This window comes from Equus przewalskii, chromosome 15 (genome assembly GCF_037783145.1).
Source record: "Equus przewalskii isolate Varuska chromosome 15, EquPr2, whole genome shotgun sequence".
Classification (NCBI taxonomy): domain Eukaryota; kingdom Metazoa; phylum Chordata; class Mammalia; order Perissodactyla; family Equidae; genus Equus; species Equus przewalskii.
The window spans coordinates 31385929-31400287 of NC_091845.1; the positions used below are offsets into that span (position 1 = coordinate 31385929).

Here is a 14359-nt window from a genome sequence, read left to right on the forward strand (position 1 = left end):
AGCACCTCCAGGTCCTCCCCTCCCACCCCAAGATGGGGGTGACTACAGAGGGATGCAGCTCCAGGAACGGACTTGTACCTGACTGAGAAGGGTGTGGGAGCCCCAGTGCCCTTTGGGTCACAGAGAGTAAAGCCTGCAAAGCAAAGAATGAATCAACACAAATCATTCACACCACACTTTCAGCCACATCTCCCAGGAGCCTCCTGAGTCAGATTCTGAAGTAGACACAGAGTGTCACAGCATCTTGGTGCTGAACAAACACTCAGACATCATGTGCTGGGGGGATGGCAAATCCAAACACACACGCTGCCTTCCACCCTGCCCTCTCCCACGGTAGACATCACCAATCAAACCCAGCACTCTTGCCCTCTAAGCCACGGGTAACCTCAAGAGCTTTATCATTAAGCATTTAACAGTAGATCCATTGACATTTAAGAGGAAACCTATTTGACAACCCTGATCTGGACAAACTCTCTCGTTTTACAGTTGGCAAAGCTAAAGGGAGAGATTTCTGGCAAGTCACATGAGAGATTAGCCCAAGTTTCCTGGCTGCACCCCCTCCAGGGCTCAGCTCCATGCCCTGAGCATCAGTGCGAGGGGTTTCTGGAGGGGTCGGGCAGCTGGTGGAGGCAGCGTCTGAGCCAGAACCAGAGAGCAAATCCCCTGCCTCCCAGTGGCTGAGACTCCTGGGTGTCATCCCCTTCATCCGGCAGCTTGACCAGCAGTGAAGGCTGGATGGTCAGAAAATCAATTCCAGAAAAGCCTGCTTAAGCCGGCCTGTTGACATCGACTTTATTAGACTTAGGTGCAGCTGAGTAGGCTCTGGGCAAACTCCAGGGTGGTCCCCAAGGCTGGAGCAATCCCTCCAGCATAGGTGAGAACCTCTAGCCTCAAGAGGAAGCCAGCCTCTCTGTGAGGGGGCTGGTGGCCAGAGGTGCGGCCCCAAGGCTCATGGGAGAAGAGGACCCCTCCCCAGCATCCCTCCTCAGTCAGACCTGCCGGCAGGGGCTGGGCCCCTCTGTGGAGTGTCCTGTCCTGGGGGTGGGAAACGGGAGTTGGGCTCACTTCTCCAGCCCTCTCTCTCCTGAGCCACAGGCCTGGACACCCACTCTCTCCTGAACAGCCCCTTGTGGGGGTCTCCACTCCTGGCCCTCACTCTCTGGTGATAACGTCCTGGTTGCAGCTCTGGTTACACCCATCAGGTGGGTGTACTGAAACTTCGGGGCTGTCAGAGAGCCTAGGAGAGGCCTTCCGCTGAGCCCGCCCAAATGCTCTTATGTGCTCATTCAGTGAACATTTATTGAGTGCCTACTGTGTGCAGGCACAGGAGTTATTGGGACAATTTAACAAGATAATAAATACAAAGTGCTCGCCACAGTGGCCAGCACCCAGCAAGCCCGGGCACGTGCGAGCTTCTCCTAGGACGCCTGCGGGCTTGCCCCAAGCTCACACCACACTGCTCAGCCAGGCGCCGAGCACAGGGGCTGGAAGACAAAGAGGCTGCCCAGTCACCACTTCCCCTTTGCAGGTGAACTTTCTCTAATTCCATGTTTACCCAACCCTTCCTCATGGTACCTTCCAAACAGGTGGTGGTAAAAAAAACACACACACACATTAATATAAATTAGAACCTGCCAGGGTGAAAGGCAGTGATGTCCCAGCCTGCAAGGAGCCCACTGAGGGCTGAGTGGCTCAGCAGCTGAGTTTGGGGGCCTGCCTCCATGTTACGCTGTTCACAGGCCTCCTGGGTCTGCCCCAGGAGGGCCACGTGGAGGGGACATGGGTCTTAATGGCAGCCACAATAATCAGAGGTGCCACATGCTGAGTCCTCAGCGGGTTCTAAGCACCGAGGGGGAGGGCCGGAGCGCCTGCCTATTCCTGTTGTGTCCCAGGAATGAGCCCATAGGAGGTGCTCAGTGAATGAATGAATAAGAAGCATAGCCATTCATACTGCGTTAACCTGTGCTCATTTATTCTTCACAAGAACCCCGTGGGGAAGGCACCGTAGTTGTCCCATTTCACAGATGAGGAAGTTGAGGTACAAGGAGACTGAAGACTTGCCCCAAGGGAACCCGGCTGGCAGGAGGCGCTCTTCCCACCATGCTGGGGCCCCAGGAGGTTGTCAACAGGCGCCTCCAGGACCTCACAAGGCTGCTGTGGCCCAAGAGAAAGGTTCTCAAGAGAATCCCTTAATCACAGTGACTCTGGTTACTAACCACTCCCTACCCATGACTCCACATGCATTTACCGGGTTGAGGGAGGGCCTGTGTTGAGCCAGGCGCTGTGCTGGGGCTGGGGCTGTGAAGGGAAGCCCGAAAGTTAATTCTGGGGTGGTCGGACACACAGCTGCTGCCACCAAGGCTGGTCTGTTCCTTCCCCAGGGGTTGAGAAGACCAAGTGTGGCCTCAGCAAGCCCTGCCCGGAAAACTTCTTTTCATTTAAACTCAGCAGCGGGGCAGCCAACGTCGTGGGCCCTTCCATGTGCTTCGAAAACCACTTGTAAGTTTCCTGTGCTTCCTTTCTTTCATTTCATTCATTCATTCATTCGCAAATTCAGAAGCTGCAGGGGCAGGCCCTGAGACCAGCCCACAATGTCCACCTGCTTCCTTTTACTGGGGGTGGGTGAGTCACAAATAATAATAATCCTAACAGCTCCATGCCTGCTAGCACCTTGCTAAATGCTTTACGGCATCATCTCATTTAATGACAGAGCCAGGATTTGAACTCTGGTCCATCTGAGAGTCAAGCTGCTGGGCTTCCTAGAAGGGAGATGCCTGTGGGGAAGGTTCCAGATCAAAGCCAAGCATCAAAGTCCAAATGCAGCAGATGCCAGGACTTCCACTCAGGTGTAGGACAAGGACTGTGTACCCATCTTTCTGAGTAGTAAAGGCCCTAGGACAGCAAGTTCATTCTACAAAAGAAGCCAGAGACAGGGGTTTTAGTCAGGATTCTGAACCTAACTCCAACGTACTTAGTCAAAAAAGGGAACTTATTGGTTCACATACCCAAAAGGTCAGAGACAGTGGGCTTCAGGACCAGCTGAATCCAGAGGTTCAAATATGTGGTCAGGACTCCCTCTCACACCATCTTCAGCTCTGCTTTCCTGTCAGTAGATTCAGTTTTTTCTACCTATAATGGACTTCTTTATGTGGTGAAGGAGGGAGGCCATCAGCTGGGTTGAGAGAGTAGCCAAGTCTAGCACCTCACTGGGAAGAAAGCTTTCCTACCTTAACTATCCCTGCAAAAGTCCCAAGACTGGGTCTCCTTGGCTGGCCTGGGTCACATGACCATGCCTGGCCCTGTCACTGTGGCCAGGGGTAGAGGATGCTCTGCTTGTCCAGGCCTAGGAGAGAGGTCAGTCCTGAGAACCACCTGGCCTGTGACAGAGGAGGTCAGTTTTCCCAAGGAACACCAGAAGATGGGGGTGCGGATGCTGGGCAGGCAGGAACACAACTGGGCTCCAGGTGAGGATCCCAGACACCGCAGGATGGCAGCAACTTTCCAGATTCTGCCTTCCTTGTGGCCTGGGGAGGCGGGCTGGCTCCACCTCCAACACCTCAGAGCCCCAGGCAGGGACCGTCCCTCTGCTCTGAACAGACTGTTCTGGTCCAGACATGCCTGGAGAGACTCCTCGGAGAATCCAGCCCCCGACTCGTTTCCAGGAGACAACAGATGGCCCAGATTATTCCGTGGGTTTCCTGATGCTTCTGCCTCGTGTGGGCTCTCTCCGAGTTCCAGAATCTCGAAAGCAGTGTTCACTCTACACTCAGGACTGGCTGTTGTATTCTGTTTTTCTTCTTCTTCTTCTTCAGGATCATGAGTCCTGTGAAAAACAATGTGGGCAGAGGGCTGAACATTGCCCTGGTGAACGGTGAGTTGCTGGTCCTCCCCCAGACAGCCCCCCCAGGCTCTCAGGCACAGCGGGAGGGAGCTGGGCATCCACTCAGCCGACATCAGCTCAGCTCCTGCCACATGCCCAGGGTCACCTGCAGCTCAGGAGAGGAGGCCCGGCTGGCCTGCGGGCACAGAAGTTCTAACAGAGCCAGTCCTGCCTGCAGTCCTGGCCAGGCCCCTGCCGCGTGTACCTATCCTGGCAGAGTATACTTCTCCTATGAAACCTGACCCCATCCTCAAGGCCACCCCAGCCCAAACCAACACACATGAAACCAGGGGACAACCAATGACAGTGTGGGCCCACCAACTGAGAGCATGCCTACGTTCATTCATTCAACAAATATCAATAGCAGCTGCTGGGGGCCAGGCCCCGTACAGGGTGCTGGGGGTCTGCTGTGAACTAGAAGGATGGGCCCCAGAGTCCAGGAAGTTCACAAGCAATTGAATGTGGTCAGCATCCACAGCGGAGAAGGAGGCACGGCTCTGGGATCGAGACCTAGAGCGGGGGGGGGTGGGGGGTGGGGGGGGGTCTAGTCAGGTGAGGCGTCCAGAGGGAGGGAATGGTCCACTGAGGCCTGAAAGCAGTAGGGAGTGGCCAGGAGAAAAGGGGGGTCTCCCTCCAGGCAGGGGCTACACTGTGCAAGGAGAGGAGGAGCGGGGAGAAGGGTTTGGGGGCCCACAGAGGCCTCTCTGGCTGCAACACGGAAGCAGACAGTGGTGAGCAGTAAGGCTGGGGGGGCCCACACGGGCAGAGGATGAGGGGCTCGGTGTCCTGCTAAGAAGAGTGGGCTTGAAGCAGAGCACGGCAGGGAGCCTCAGAAAGGCTTGGAGCAGGGCCTGAGGGCCCAGCCTGCAATCCAGAAACCTCCCTCCAGGTTGGAGTAGGGAGGCTGGAGGCAGGGAGACCCGGGGGAGGCCCACAGTCTCACTGAGGCTGCATCTCCAGTGGGTGGTGCCCAGGGGGCCGACTGCAGGCCAAGCGTGAGACAGGCGCACGCTTCAGGAGGGAGCGAGTACTCAGGAGCTGAGGAAGGACCAGGTGGTCTGGCCCCAGCCAAGACCCCCTGCCCTCCACTCTTAGATGGGGAAGAGGGGCCATTTCCCTGGATCTAAGAATCGAAGAGCCACTTCCTGGAACAAAGGTTACAGCAGATGGGAAAAGCGCACAAAGGATGCTCAGGAGGGAAAAGGTCAAGCTTGCAAGTGGCATGACCACATAGTAAGTGACAGGGTAGGACTGGAACCTGGTCCCTTGCTCCTAGAGGAGCCATTGCCCCTCTGCCAAGAAATCCCACTGGGTCAGGGGAGAGGTCAAGGCCTGGAACCAAGATGGAGCCCAGATGGAGGGGGATGGAGGGCAGCCCTGGCCAACTTCCTGGGGGCCCCGGGAAGCAGCAGGCTCCTGGAGGGGCAAGAGGCCGAGCGGTGGCTCCTCCGAAGTCTTGAGGAGAGAGCAAGGCCGAGTCACTCCGATGGTGGCCCCTCCCTGGAGGGAGGGCATGCTGGGGCCCAGACAGGTCTCAGAGCACTCTTCCGGGCATGCCAGACCCCAGAAGGCCGTCAGAGACTCACTCTGCATCGACTGTCAATCTCCACTCACCGCTGGCCGGGAGGGCAGCAAAGGGCTCCAGCTGCAGCTGACGTGGCTGCACCCTGCTGGCTTCATCTTCCTTCACATAGCTACCCCCAGAGAAGACCTCTGAATGTTCTCCCATGAGAGGGGCTCACGCTAGGGCCTCCTTCCCCACCCCTCTCAAAGCCCAAAGATAAAAACAAGGACCAGTAATGCTAAGAGCTAACATTTATTGAGCATTTATTGTACGCTAGCTATTTCATTTAACCTTATCACGATGTTAGAATGGAGCCATGCTCAGGATCCCCATTTTCCAGGTAAGAAATGGAGGCTCAGAGAGGTTAAGGGACTTGCCCAAGAATACACAGCCAACAGAATCATCTAGATTTGAACCCGGATCTGGCTGACTCCAGGCTTTAATCACTCCGCTAAAGGCCTCCCTAGACTAGAAATGTCTCTGAGCATGTGTGCAGCGCGTCCTGCATGGCAGCTGTGCAAAGTCTAACAGAGCACGCTTGGAGCCTCAGGGTCCTCATCTGTAACAGGCCAGAACAACAAAGAGATCGCTAAAGACTGGTGGTCCTTAACCCTTTAGAGGGACAGAGATTCCTTTGAGAAACTGTTCAGACTACACCTCCTCCCCCTAATTCTAGAAGAATCCGCAAACGCACACCGTCATGAGAGCAGTGTCATGGGTTTACAGACCCCTTCCAAGGGCTCCAGGTGAAATGCCTCAAGGGGCTTGGACACTAGTGGCGGCAAGAATTGGGAAGGGGCTGCAATGTGAGCCTGCCCCCACCCAGCAGGACAGCTGCTCCTACCCGGGTAGCTGTCTCCACCTGCCAGGAATCCACAACCCGCAGTACGGGGGGCGGGGCGCGACGGTGAAAATAGAGCTGCGATCCCCTCTGCAACACCCCCATCTAGTGGCGGCGCGGGAGAACTGCGACTTTGCTCCTGCACACCGGTTCCACGTGGAACTTGGACCCTTTGCAAAACCCACAAACACAATTCAGATGACTGGACTCGGGACCCGGAGGACCGTTCAGCCCGGCACAAATGCCTTTGTCTTCAAGAGTTGGAGGACTCAAAATGCAGATTTCCTATTTAGGTGGGAAAAATGATGAAGACTGTCGTTTTTTTATTACTATTTGGCAGCTAAAATTTATCCTGCATGCTTACATCTCTTTTAGTTCCCACAGTCCATTGTACAGACGGAAAAATTGAGGTCCAAATACTAAGTCGTGCATTAGGAAGTGGCAAGGCAGAGCACAGACCCAGATTGGTTGGATTCCATTCGATTCCAGAGACCCTCTCCCCCCCACCCACCTTTATGTACTTGTGCCTCTCAGATCAGCCCAAGTGTTATTCGGCACCTACTTTAGTCCTGCCTGCTTTCTACAGAACCTGATTTTATTCCATTATTAGTCTATTTTTAGACCTTAGACTACAAAGTAGCCATTTTCCAAAAAATGACAGGCAGAATGCCATGCTACAGGAAATAACAGTTCTGCGCTCTTCTCCCTTAGGAAGCACGGGGACAGTGCAGAGAGAGAGCTCTTTCGACATGTACTCTGGAGGTAGGCCCCTCTGCTGGCACTGAGGTTGAGGGGTGGGCTGAGCTCCTTCCTGTGGCAGAGGAGCTATCGCGGTGTGGGGCCCTTGGCTCTTGTTTTCACGGAGACTACCAGAAAGAGGCAGAGTAGGGGTTGAAGGGCGTCCTGCTGCCTCTGAAACTCCTTTCTCCTGTCTTATTGGGCTCTCCCAGATCCAGGGCCTGAGACAAGGATTCAGTGCACTGTTTTATTTGGGAGGGGGTGAGGTGAGGAAATGTCAGTTGGGAGTGGGGAAGGGAGACAGGGAAAGGAAGGCCACCAGGACAGTGTGTTATCAAGTCATTGAACGCTGTGGGCAATTGGAACTCGGGAGCCAGTGTCAAACACAGGCCTTAGAGAGATCCCAGGAGGCAAGGGAGCTGGGTGCTCCCACCCCTAATTCCTTGGCACTTCCCACACTTCTGGCCTGCCCCACGGCACAAAGGAGGACCTGGAGGCCAGAGAACAGCTTCAGCATAGAAATGCTGATGCTGGCAGTGGGAGGCCAGGCACATGTGCACTGAAGTGCTAAGGACGAGGGCGTATGGCCCAGTTTGCTCTGCCGTGTAAACAGCATTTTATTTTAAGGCCACAGGGTCACTAGGGGGCCCAAGGAAAGGACAAGGCCTCCTGAGGCCCAGAAAGGGCAGCTCTGAGGCTCCAAGCTCTCTGCACCCTTCTGCAGATGTCTTCTCTTCTCTCTCTGCACAGACATGCTCTCTGAGCTTCTCTGTCCACAAGGCCATACCTTAGGAAATCACTGTGCCCCTTGCCCTGAGTGCAGCCCAGCAACAGAGCACTGACCTACCGGGGCAGGAGGCCCAGACAGCGGCTTCCTCCCTCGTCCACAAGCCGCCTGGCAAAGCAGTGGGTGAGCGGGACTCTCACCTGTCACTCCTGACAACTTCCAAAATGTAGTGGAATCAGTCTCGGGCCCAGTATGCCACCCCATGCCCCGGTATGCCACCCCAGTATGGCAACCCAGCCTCCCTTCCGACATGGGTGCCTCAACAAGGAGTGAAACCTCAGCAGGGCAGCCCTTGGCAGACGGCAGAGGTCTGGGCCCTGCAAGGACTGATTTCCATCAGGACAGATGAACTGGGCTCAGCCCCCTTCTCAGAGCCCAGCTCGACTCAGTTTCCCTCCTATGTCCCTGAGATCACAGGGCCAGCTCTGGGATCGGGCATCACAGGGCACTGAGCATGTGACCACTCAGCCCGGGCAGCCCCTCACAAAGTGGAAGGGGCCCTGCTGCTCTCAGTCAGCTGGCTTCCTTCTGCCCCGAACCCCTCATCTTTGTCTCCCTCTCCAAGGAAAGCCCACCTCGCTGCACCCACATAAACATGCGAGCCCAAGAGGGGAGAGGGCCACCCGGCGGCAGAGAGCAGGCAGCCCTCTTGGCTTTGCCAACAAAGCGGGGGCTGAGACATGGGAAATGGGAAGCTGCTGCCTGGAAGCCACAGCCAGGGAATGTCTGGAAGGTGATCTCTAACACCACCTTAGAGACAGGAGCTGGGCCCCTGTCCTGGGCCCAGGCCTTCAGAGGGCCCCGCTCAGGGGTGAGGTCTGCAGGGCCAGAGGATGAACCAACCTGGAGCCTGCAGCAGGGCCCACACAGACCTCTTCCAGGTGTGCTCCCCACGCTGCAGACACACCCTGAGGACCGAGGGGAGGCCAGGGGATGGCTGTTACTGCAGGGGAGGGTGGCACTGACAGAGCTTGAACAGGCAGACTAGGGTGTCCACAGGCAGGTGAGCAAGGCCCCTCTTGGTGCAGGCTGGGAAAGGAGACAGGGGTGAGAAAAGGAGGGCAGGTCATGGACCAAGGGTCAGAGGCCTTCATGTGCTCTCTGTCCAGGATGCTGCAGATATCCAGGGAGGCCTGGGGTCAGGTTTATGGAAAAGGTCCAGTCTCTGGAGTCAGAGACTTCAGGCTGTGTGACCTGAGGCAGGTGACACCTCGTGAACCTCAGTTTTGTTATCTGTAAAGTATAGGTAACCAAAGTGTCCACTTCATGAGATAGATTGATGTGAGGGTTAAATGATAACCTGTAGTCCTTGGTGGGAGGGGCCCAGGGGAGCTCATTAGTCTCCTCCCTCCCCTTCCCTCCTCCCTCATTCCAGCCACATGATTCGGAAGCAAAGAGGTCATCTGTCAGAATGAAAAGGGAAAAAAATAATTAAAAAGATGAAACCAAGTTTCATAATGCCTTATTATGAACTTGGATGTAACCATGGGGAACCAGGAACAGAACCATTCTGAGAACAAGTTGCTCCTTCCCACAGGAGACAAAAGAAGACGATGACTAGTTAAAGCGAGATGATAATTAACAGAAGGCACACTTCATTTTTCCCAAACATCCACTGTCCATCCCAGATAAGAGCCAGATCTTGATATCTGCTGAGGGCTCAAACAAGTTAATGGTCCTCTCAGAGCCCCTTCTTTTGTCTCAAGAGTTCAAGGCCATTTCACCAACAGAGCCGCTGGGGGCCTCTCTGTTACTGAGCTGGCTGGTGGCAGGCCTTGCCTGTGGGATTTGATTCTTCCCCTAGATCCAAGGGATCCCCACAGATGCTAAGAATCAGGGCAGCTTCCTGGGCATGTGGCCTGTGGGTGGGGAAGTTGCACAGGACCCTGTGCTTAGAGGAAACTCATGTTTGGTTTGATGTTCTGTCTTCGCCATCTTAAAATTCTTAATAACTTTTTAACAAAAGGCCCCATATTTTCATTTTGCACTGGGCCCTGAAAATTATGTAGCCAATCCTGCTAATCATTGTAATTCCATTATAGTGCACTTACTGTATGCCCAGTTATTGTCACTTTGGTCTTTACAAAAATGCTATGAGCAGGGCTATTAATCATCCTCGTTTGACAGATATAACCCCTGCTTTGCTCACAGGCCAATCTGGTCCATACTTCCTCAACTGTTCAATAGCCCCCTGCACAAGTTACACCATAGCCAGAGTACCATCTGTATCACTGGTATTTTGCTTTAAATCACCTCACTTTTTTAAACCTAAGTAAATATATCTTTTTTTTTTATTTGCACCTGAGCTAACATCTGTTGCCAATCTTCCTTTTTTGGTCTTCTTCTCCCCAAAGCCCACCAGTACATAGTTGTATATTCTAGTTGTGAGTGCCTCTGGTTGTGCTATGTGGGACACCACCTCAGCATGGCCTGATGAGTGGTGCCATGTCCACGCCCAGAATCTGAACCAGTGAAACCCTGGGCCACCAAAGCGGAGCGTGTGAACTTAACCACTCGGCCACGGGGCCGGCCCCATAAATATATCTTAAAAGGAAATTATATCACTGCCCTAAGTAGAAAGCCATTATCACTTTTTATGCAGAGAAGGTGACCATAAAAATAAGCACAACAGAAACAAATCAGCATCCTTGAAGTGAGCCACATGCTGACCATGCCTCTCCCAGGTGCTACCCCTAGGCTGCTCTCTGTTAAATGCAGAGGCTTCACAAGGGCAGGGAGGCCTTAAAGATGCAAAGGGAGCCTTGCTCCTTGACATAAGCTGGAGATTGAAGGAGGCTAGTGTTTTCTCTCAGTGACCTGAGTTGCCTGTGGCCCAAAGGGAGTACCCCCTAAAGTCAACACAGACAAGCTGGGTGCATCTTAACCAGTGTGGAAGGGAGCAGCAGAGGGGTGTGCAAAGAGCCCAGAACCCTGGAGAGATGTTTGTGCTCTGTCCCCTGGGGTAGGTCCCCAAGGGCCCTTAGACCAGTCGTTCTCACCTGCTGCACGTCAGAATCCTCTGGGGAACTTTCCAATTCCAGAACACCCCTGCCCAAGACCACCTGAATGAGGATGCCCTCACTCTGTGCACTTTGCTCTCCCCCACAACAAGTGCTGTGGGGAGCTCCACCCCAGGATGCCGCCACCTGCTGGCTCCCAAACTTCAGATGGAGCTCAGTGTCTGCCTGCCCAGGCCGCACCTGGGTCATTATTGCAGGAGGAGAGAATGAGAAGGACCAGCAGTCTTTCCCCTAAATGACCAGCACCTTGTTTTTCCTCCTCCACTAGAACCTACGGCCCTGGTGAAATTCCTTAAAGAAATCCAAGAGGGCGTGCTGGTGTTGGTGGCCTCCTACGATGATCCAGGGACCAAGTAAGTGGGAACCCTCACCTGACAGGCAATGGGGTGAAGGGTACCAAATACTTCCAAATTCCCATGCCCATCTTGTGGCAACTCCTAAGGAAATAACCAGACAAGTGTACAAAGAGATGCTCTAGGAGGTTCCTCACAGCCTTGGTTACAACCGTGAAAAACTAGACACACTCCCATGTCCGATAATAACCGGCTAGTTACAGAAATCATGACAAATGATGATATATGACATATTATATATATATATATATATATATATATATATATGAGGATACACTACATTAAAAATGATGATGTAGAAAATATTTAAGGATGTGGAAGAATGCTTACCCTTTAGTGTTAAGCGAGGAAAAAGAAAGCAGGTTACAAAAGCCTTGGTATGACCCTTGGGTGCATGGGGGAGAAAGACATGAAGGAAATATATTAAAATTTTCCAGTGCTTATGTCAAGGCAGTGAGACTGTAAGTATTTTTTACTTTGTGATGTTCCATATTTTCCAATGAACACGTATTGGATTTGTAAGCAGAAGCAAAACTGTTTTCATACTTGTTCAGCCACTCCAAGTGGCTCCTGGAGGAGTCCTGGTCGCTCCACCTGCTCCTCTTGAGCGCGGCTCAGCTCGTCGGCTGCACTCATGGAGGCGGCCGAGCACGTGAGGAGCTCCCCCTTCTCCCGTCCCGCCGCCTCACCGGCCCCTCTGGTCCTCTACAGAATGAATGATGAAATCAGGAATCTCTTCTCCAACTTGGGCAGTTCCTACGCAAAGCAGCTGGGCTTCCGGGACAGCTGGGTCTTCTTGGGGGCCAAAGACCTCAAGAGTAAAAGCCCCTTTGAGCAGGTGGGTTCCTGGCGGCCTCCCCGCCCCAGTGAAGAGGGAGGGGCACGAGGGACAGATGGACAAGGACTGGGGTGGCTTGGGAAGGACACACGGGGCAGTATGGGCAGGGCCACCTGGCTGTCATCCACCCCAGAGGTGAGGGTGGCCCGACTGGCTACTCCCCCAGCAGGAAGCAGCCTTGACCATTCTGCAAGGAGGTGGGTCATGTATAGATGTACAGATCCATAGATAAGCACCAAAACAGAGAAGGAAAAGGAGAAAAGAAGGATGAAAGGAAAGTGAGGCCTGGAGAAAGAGAAAGGGACCTAAGGATGAAGCCTGCATGGTGTAGGGAGAGGACCCCAGAGCAGGGGCAGGGTGCCTGGCTTCGAATCCCAGCTGCGACCTTACCCAAGCCCCTTCTTCCCCCGGGGCTCAATCTCCCCACCTGTAAAGGGGAGGATTTGGACTAGGGGAGCTCAGAGGCCCCTCTTAAGTTCCCTGTGGAACGGGTGAACTTGCACCAAGAATGGAACATGGGAGACCCCCCCTGAGCATGTGGAAGGAGTCAGGAGGGGTCCATAATATGGGGCTCCACAGTCACTACCCAGGGGTGGCCCCAGCAGAGGGGGTCTGGCAGGTGGACTTTGAGGAGCACTCACAGGAGGAATGGGGAGTCCACGGAGGGTTGTGGACACCCAGAGAGGTGCCATACCTTCTCCCCCTGTCCAGGACAGTCCCCATCTGTGCTTCCTCAGCTCAGAGCAGTTCCAAAACCTGGGAGAACTGGCCAGGCCTTTCTGGGCATGAAGTAGGCTGGTTCCTGGCCAAGAACATTCAGCTCTGTCCAGATCCCAAGACAGGGAGCTAAGGGTCAATGATGGGACATATAGGACCCCTGAGGAGAGTGGACTCTGTCCTGAAGGCAGTGGGAGCCATGGGAGGCTGAAGCAGGAGAGTGACAAGAGCAGACTGATAATAAGAAAGACTAGTACAGTAGTCTCCCCTTATCCCTGGGGGATACATTCCAAGACCCCCCTGGACGCCTGAAACCACAGATAGTACCAAACCCTATATATACTGTATTTTTTCCTATACGGACATACCTATGATAAAGGTTAATTTATAAATTAGGTACAGTAAGAGATTAACATCAATAACATAAAATAGATCAACTATAACAATACACTGTAATAAATGTTACACGAATGTGGTCCCCCTCTCTGTCTCAAAATATTTCCTGTACTGTGCTCACCCTTCTTGTGATGACGTGAGATGACACAGTGCCCGCAAGATGAGATCAAGTGAGGTGAGTTAGGCTGCTACTGACCTTCCGATGACACGTCAGACGAGGCCCATCTGCTTCCGGGCCTCAGTGAACCGCAGACAAGGCAGGACCCCTATATTCGCGAGCTTGCTGCATGTGGGCACAGCTGAGCACGTTACGTGCAGGGGCTGATTTAACAATCCCAGTGAAGTAGGTACGATTATCATCCCTTCTCACAGACGAGGAACCGGGCGGAGACCTGGAGCCGTCTTAGCCACCTTGCTGGGGTCTCAGAACCACTCAGTGAGGTGGATGCATTCCTCCTCCAGGTCTGCTGTCTCCTCAAAGACTCCCTGTCCTGACGCTTCTAGAACAGCCTGCCTGGCTGAGCATGGAGAACACTATGGAAGGGGGGCAAGTCAGAAGGTGGAGAGGAGGAGGCCAATGCAATAATTAGACAGGAGATACAGCAGCCTGGAGACAGATGGGCTGTGGGGGGCAGAGAAGGGACAGAGTCCAGTGTGCTGCTGCTGGCCCTGTGGCCTAGTGGTTAAGTTCAGGGCACTCCACTTTGGCAGCCCGGGTTAGTGGGTTCGGATCCCAGGTGCAGACCTACACCACTCCTCAGCCATGCTGTGGTGGCAACCCACATATAAAACAGAGGACGACTGGCACAGATGTAAGCTCAGGACGAATCTTCCTCAAGCAAAAAAAAAAAAGAAGCCGTGTGCTCCAGGGAACAGGGACCACAGTGGGCCACAAGGGTTTTCGCCATGTCTGGAAAATGTTGGCTTGGTTTTATGTGTATGTTTCTAAGAGAAAATGTATATTCAGGTAATTAATAGTACAAAGTAGCTCGTGCTAGAGGAGAAGAGAAAAGGTGAGGGCCCTCTGTTCATACCCTCTGGGTGGAGAACACAGAGGGCAGGGCCACAGGCTCTGGACCGGCCGTGAGGGAGGTGGGGGCAGGAGTCTCCGAGAAGAGGCTTGAGGCTGCACTGGCAGAGCCAATGCTGTTCTTCCCTAAAGCGGAGCTTCCAGACCCTTCAAAACTGGGCCCAGACAGCCAAGAGGAAGCACATAAGTAGAGGA

At 53.8% G+C, this 14359-nt stretch overlaps 1 protein-coding gene across 8 annotated transcripts in view; it reads left to right on the forward strand.

Moving 5' to 3' along the window:
- Positions 1-14359, forward strand: part of FAM3D (FAM3 metabolism regulating signaling molecule D) — a 37316-nt gene that overhangs the window by 21616 nt on the left and 1341 nt on the right. For 4 of the 8 annotated variants that reach the window (XM_008519853.2, XM_008519846.2, XM_070576999.1 and 1 more), the window contains exons 5-9: positions 2382-2499; positions 3813-3871; positions 6997-7047; positions 11099-11183; positions 11895-12021. In XM_008519853.2, coding sequence (XP_008518075.1) covers positions 2382-2499; positions 3813-3871; positions 6997-7047; positions 11099-11183; positions 11895-12021 — 440 coding nt within the window. Of the gene's footprint in view, positions 1-2381; positions 2500-3812; positions 3872-6394; positions 6579-6996; positions 7048-11098; positions 11184-11894; positions 12022-14359 lie in introns of all 8 variants that reach the window. The other 4 variants (XR_011527442.1, XR_011527441.1, XR_011527443.1 and 1 more) reach the window with 2 other exon arrangements.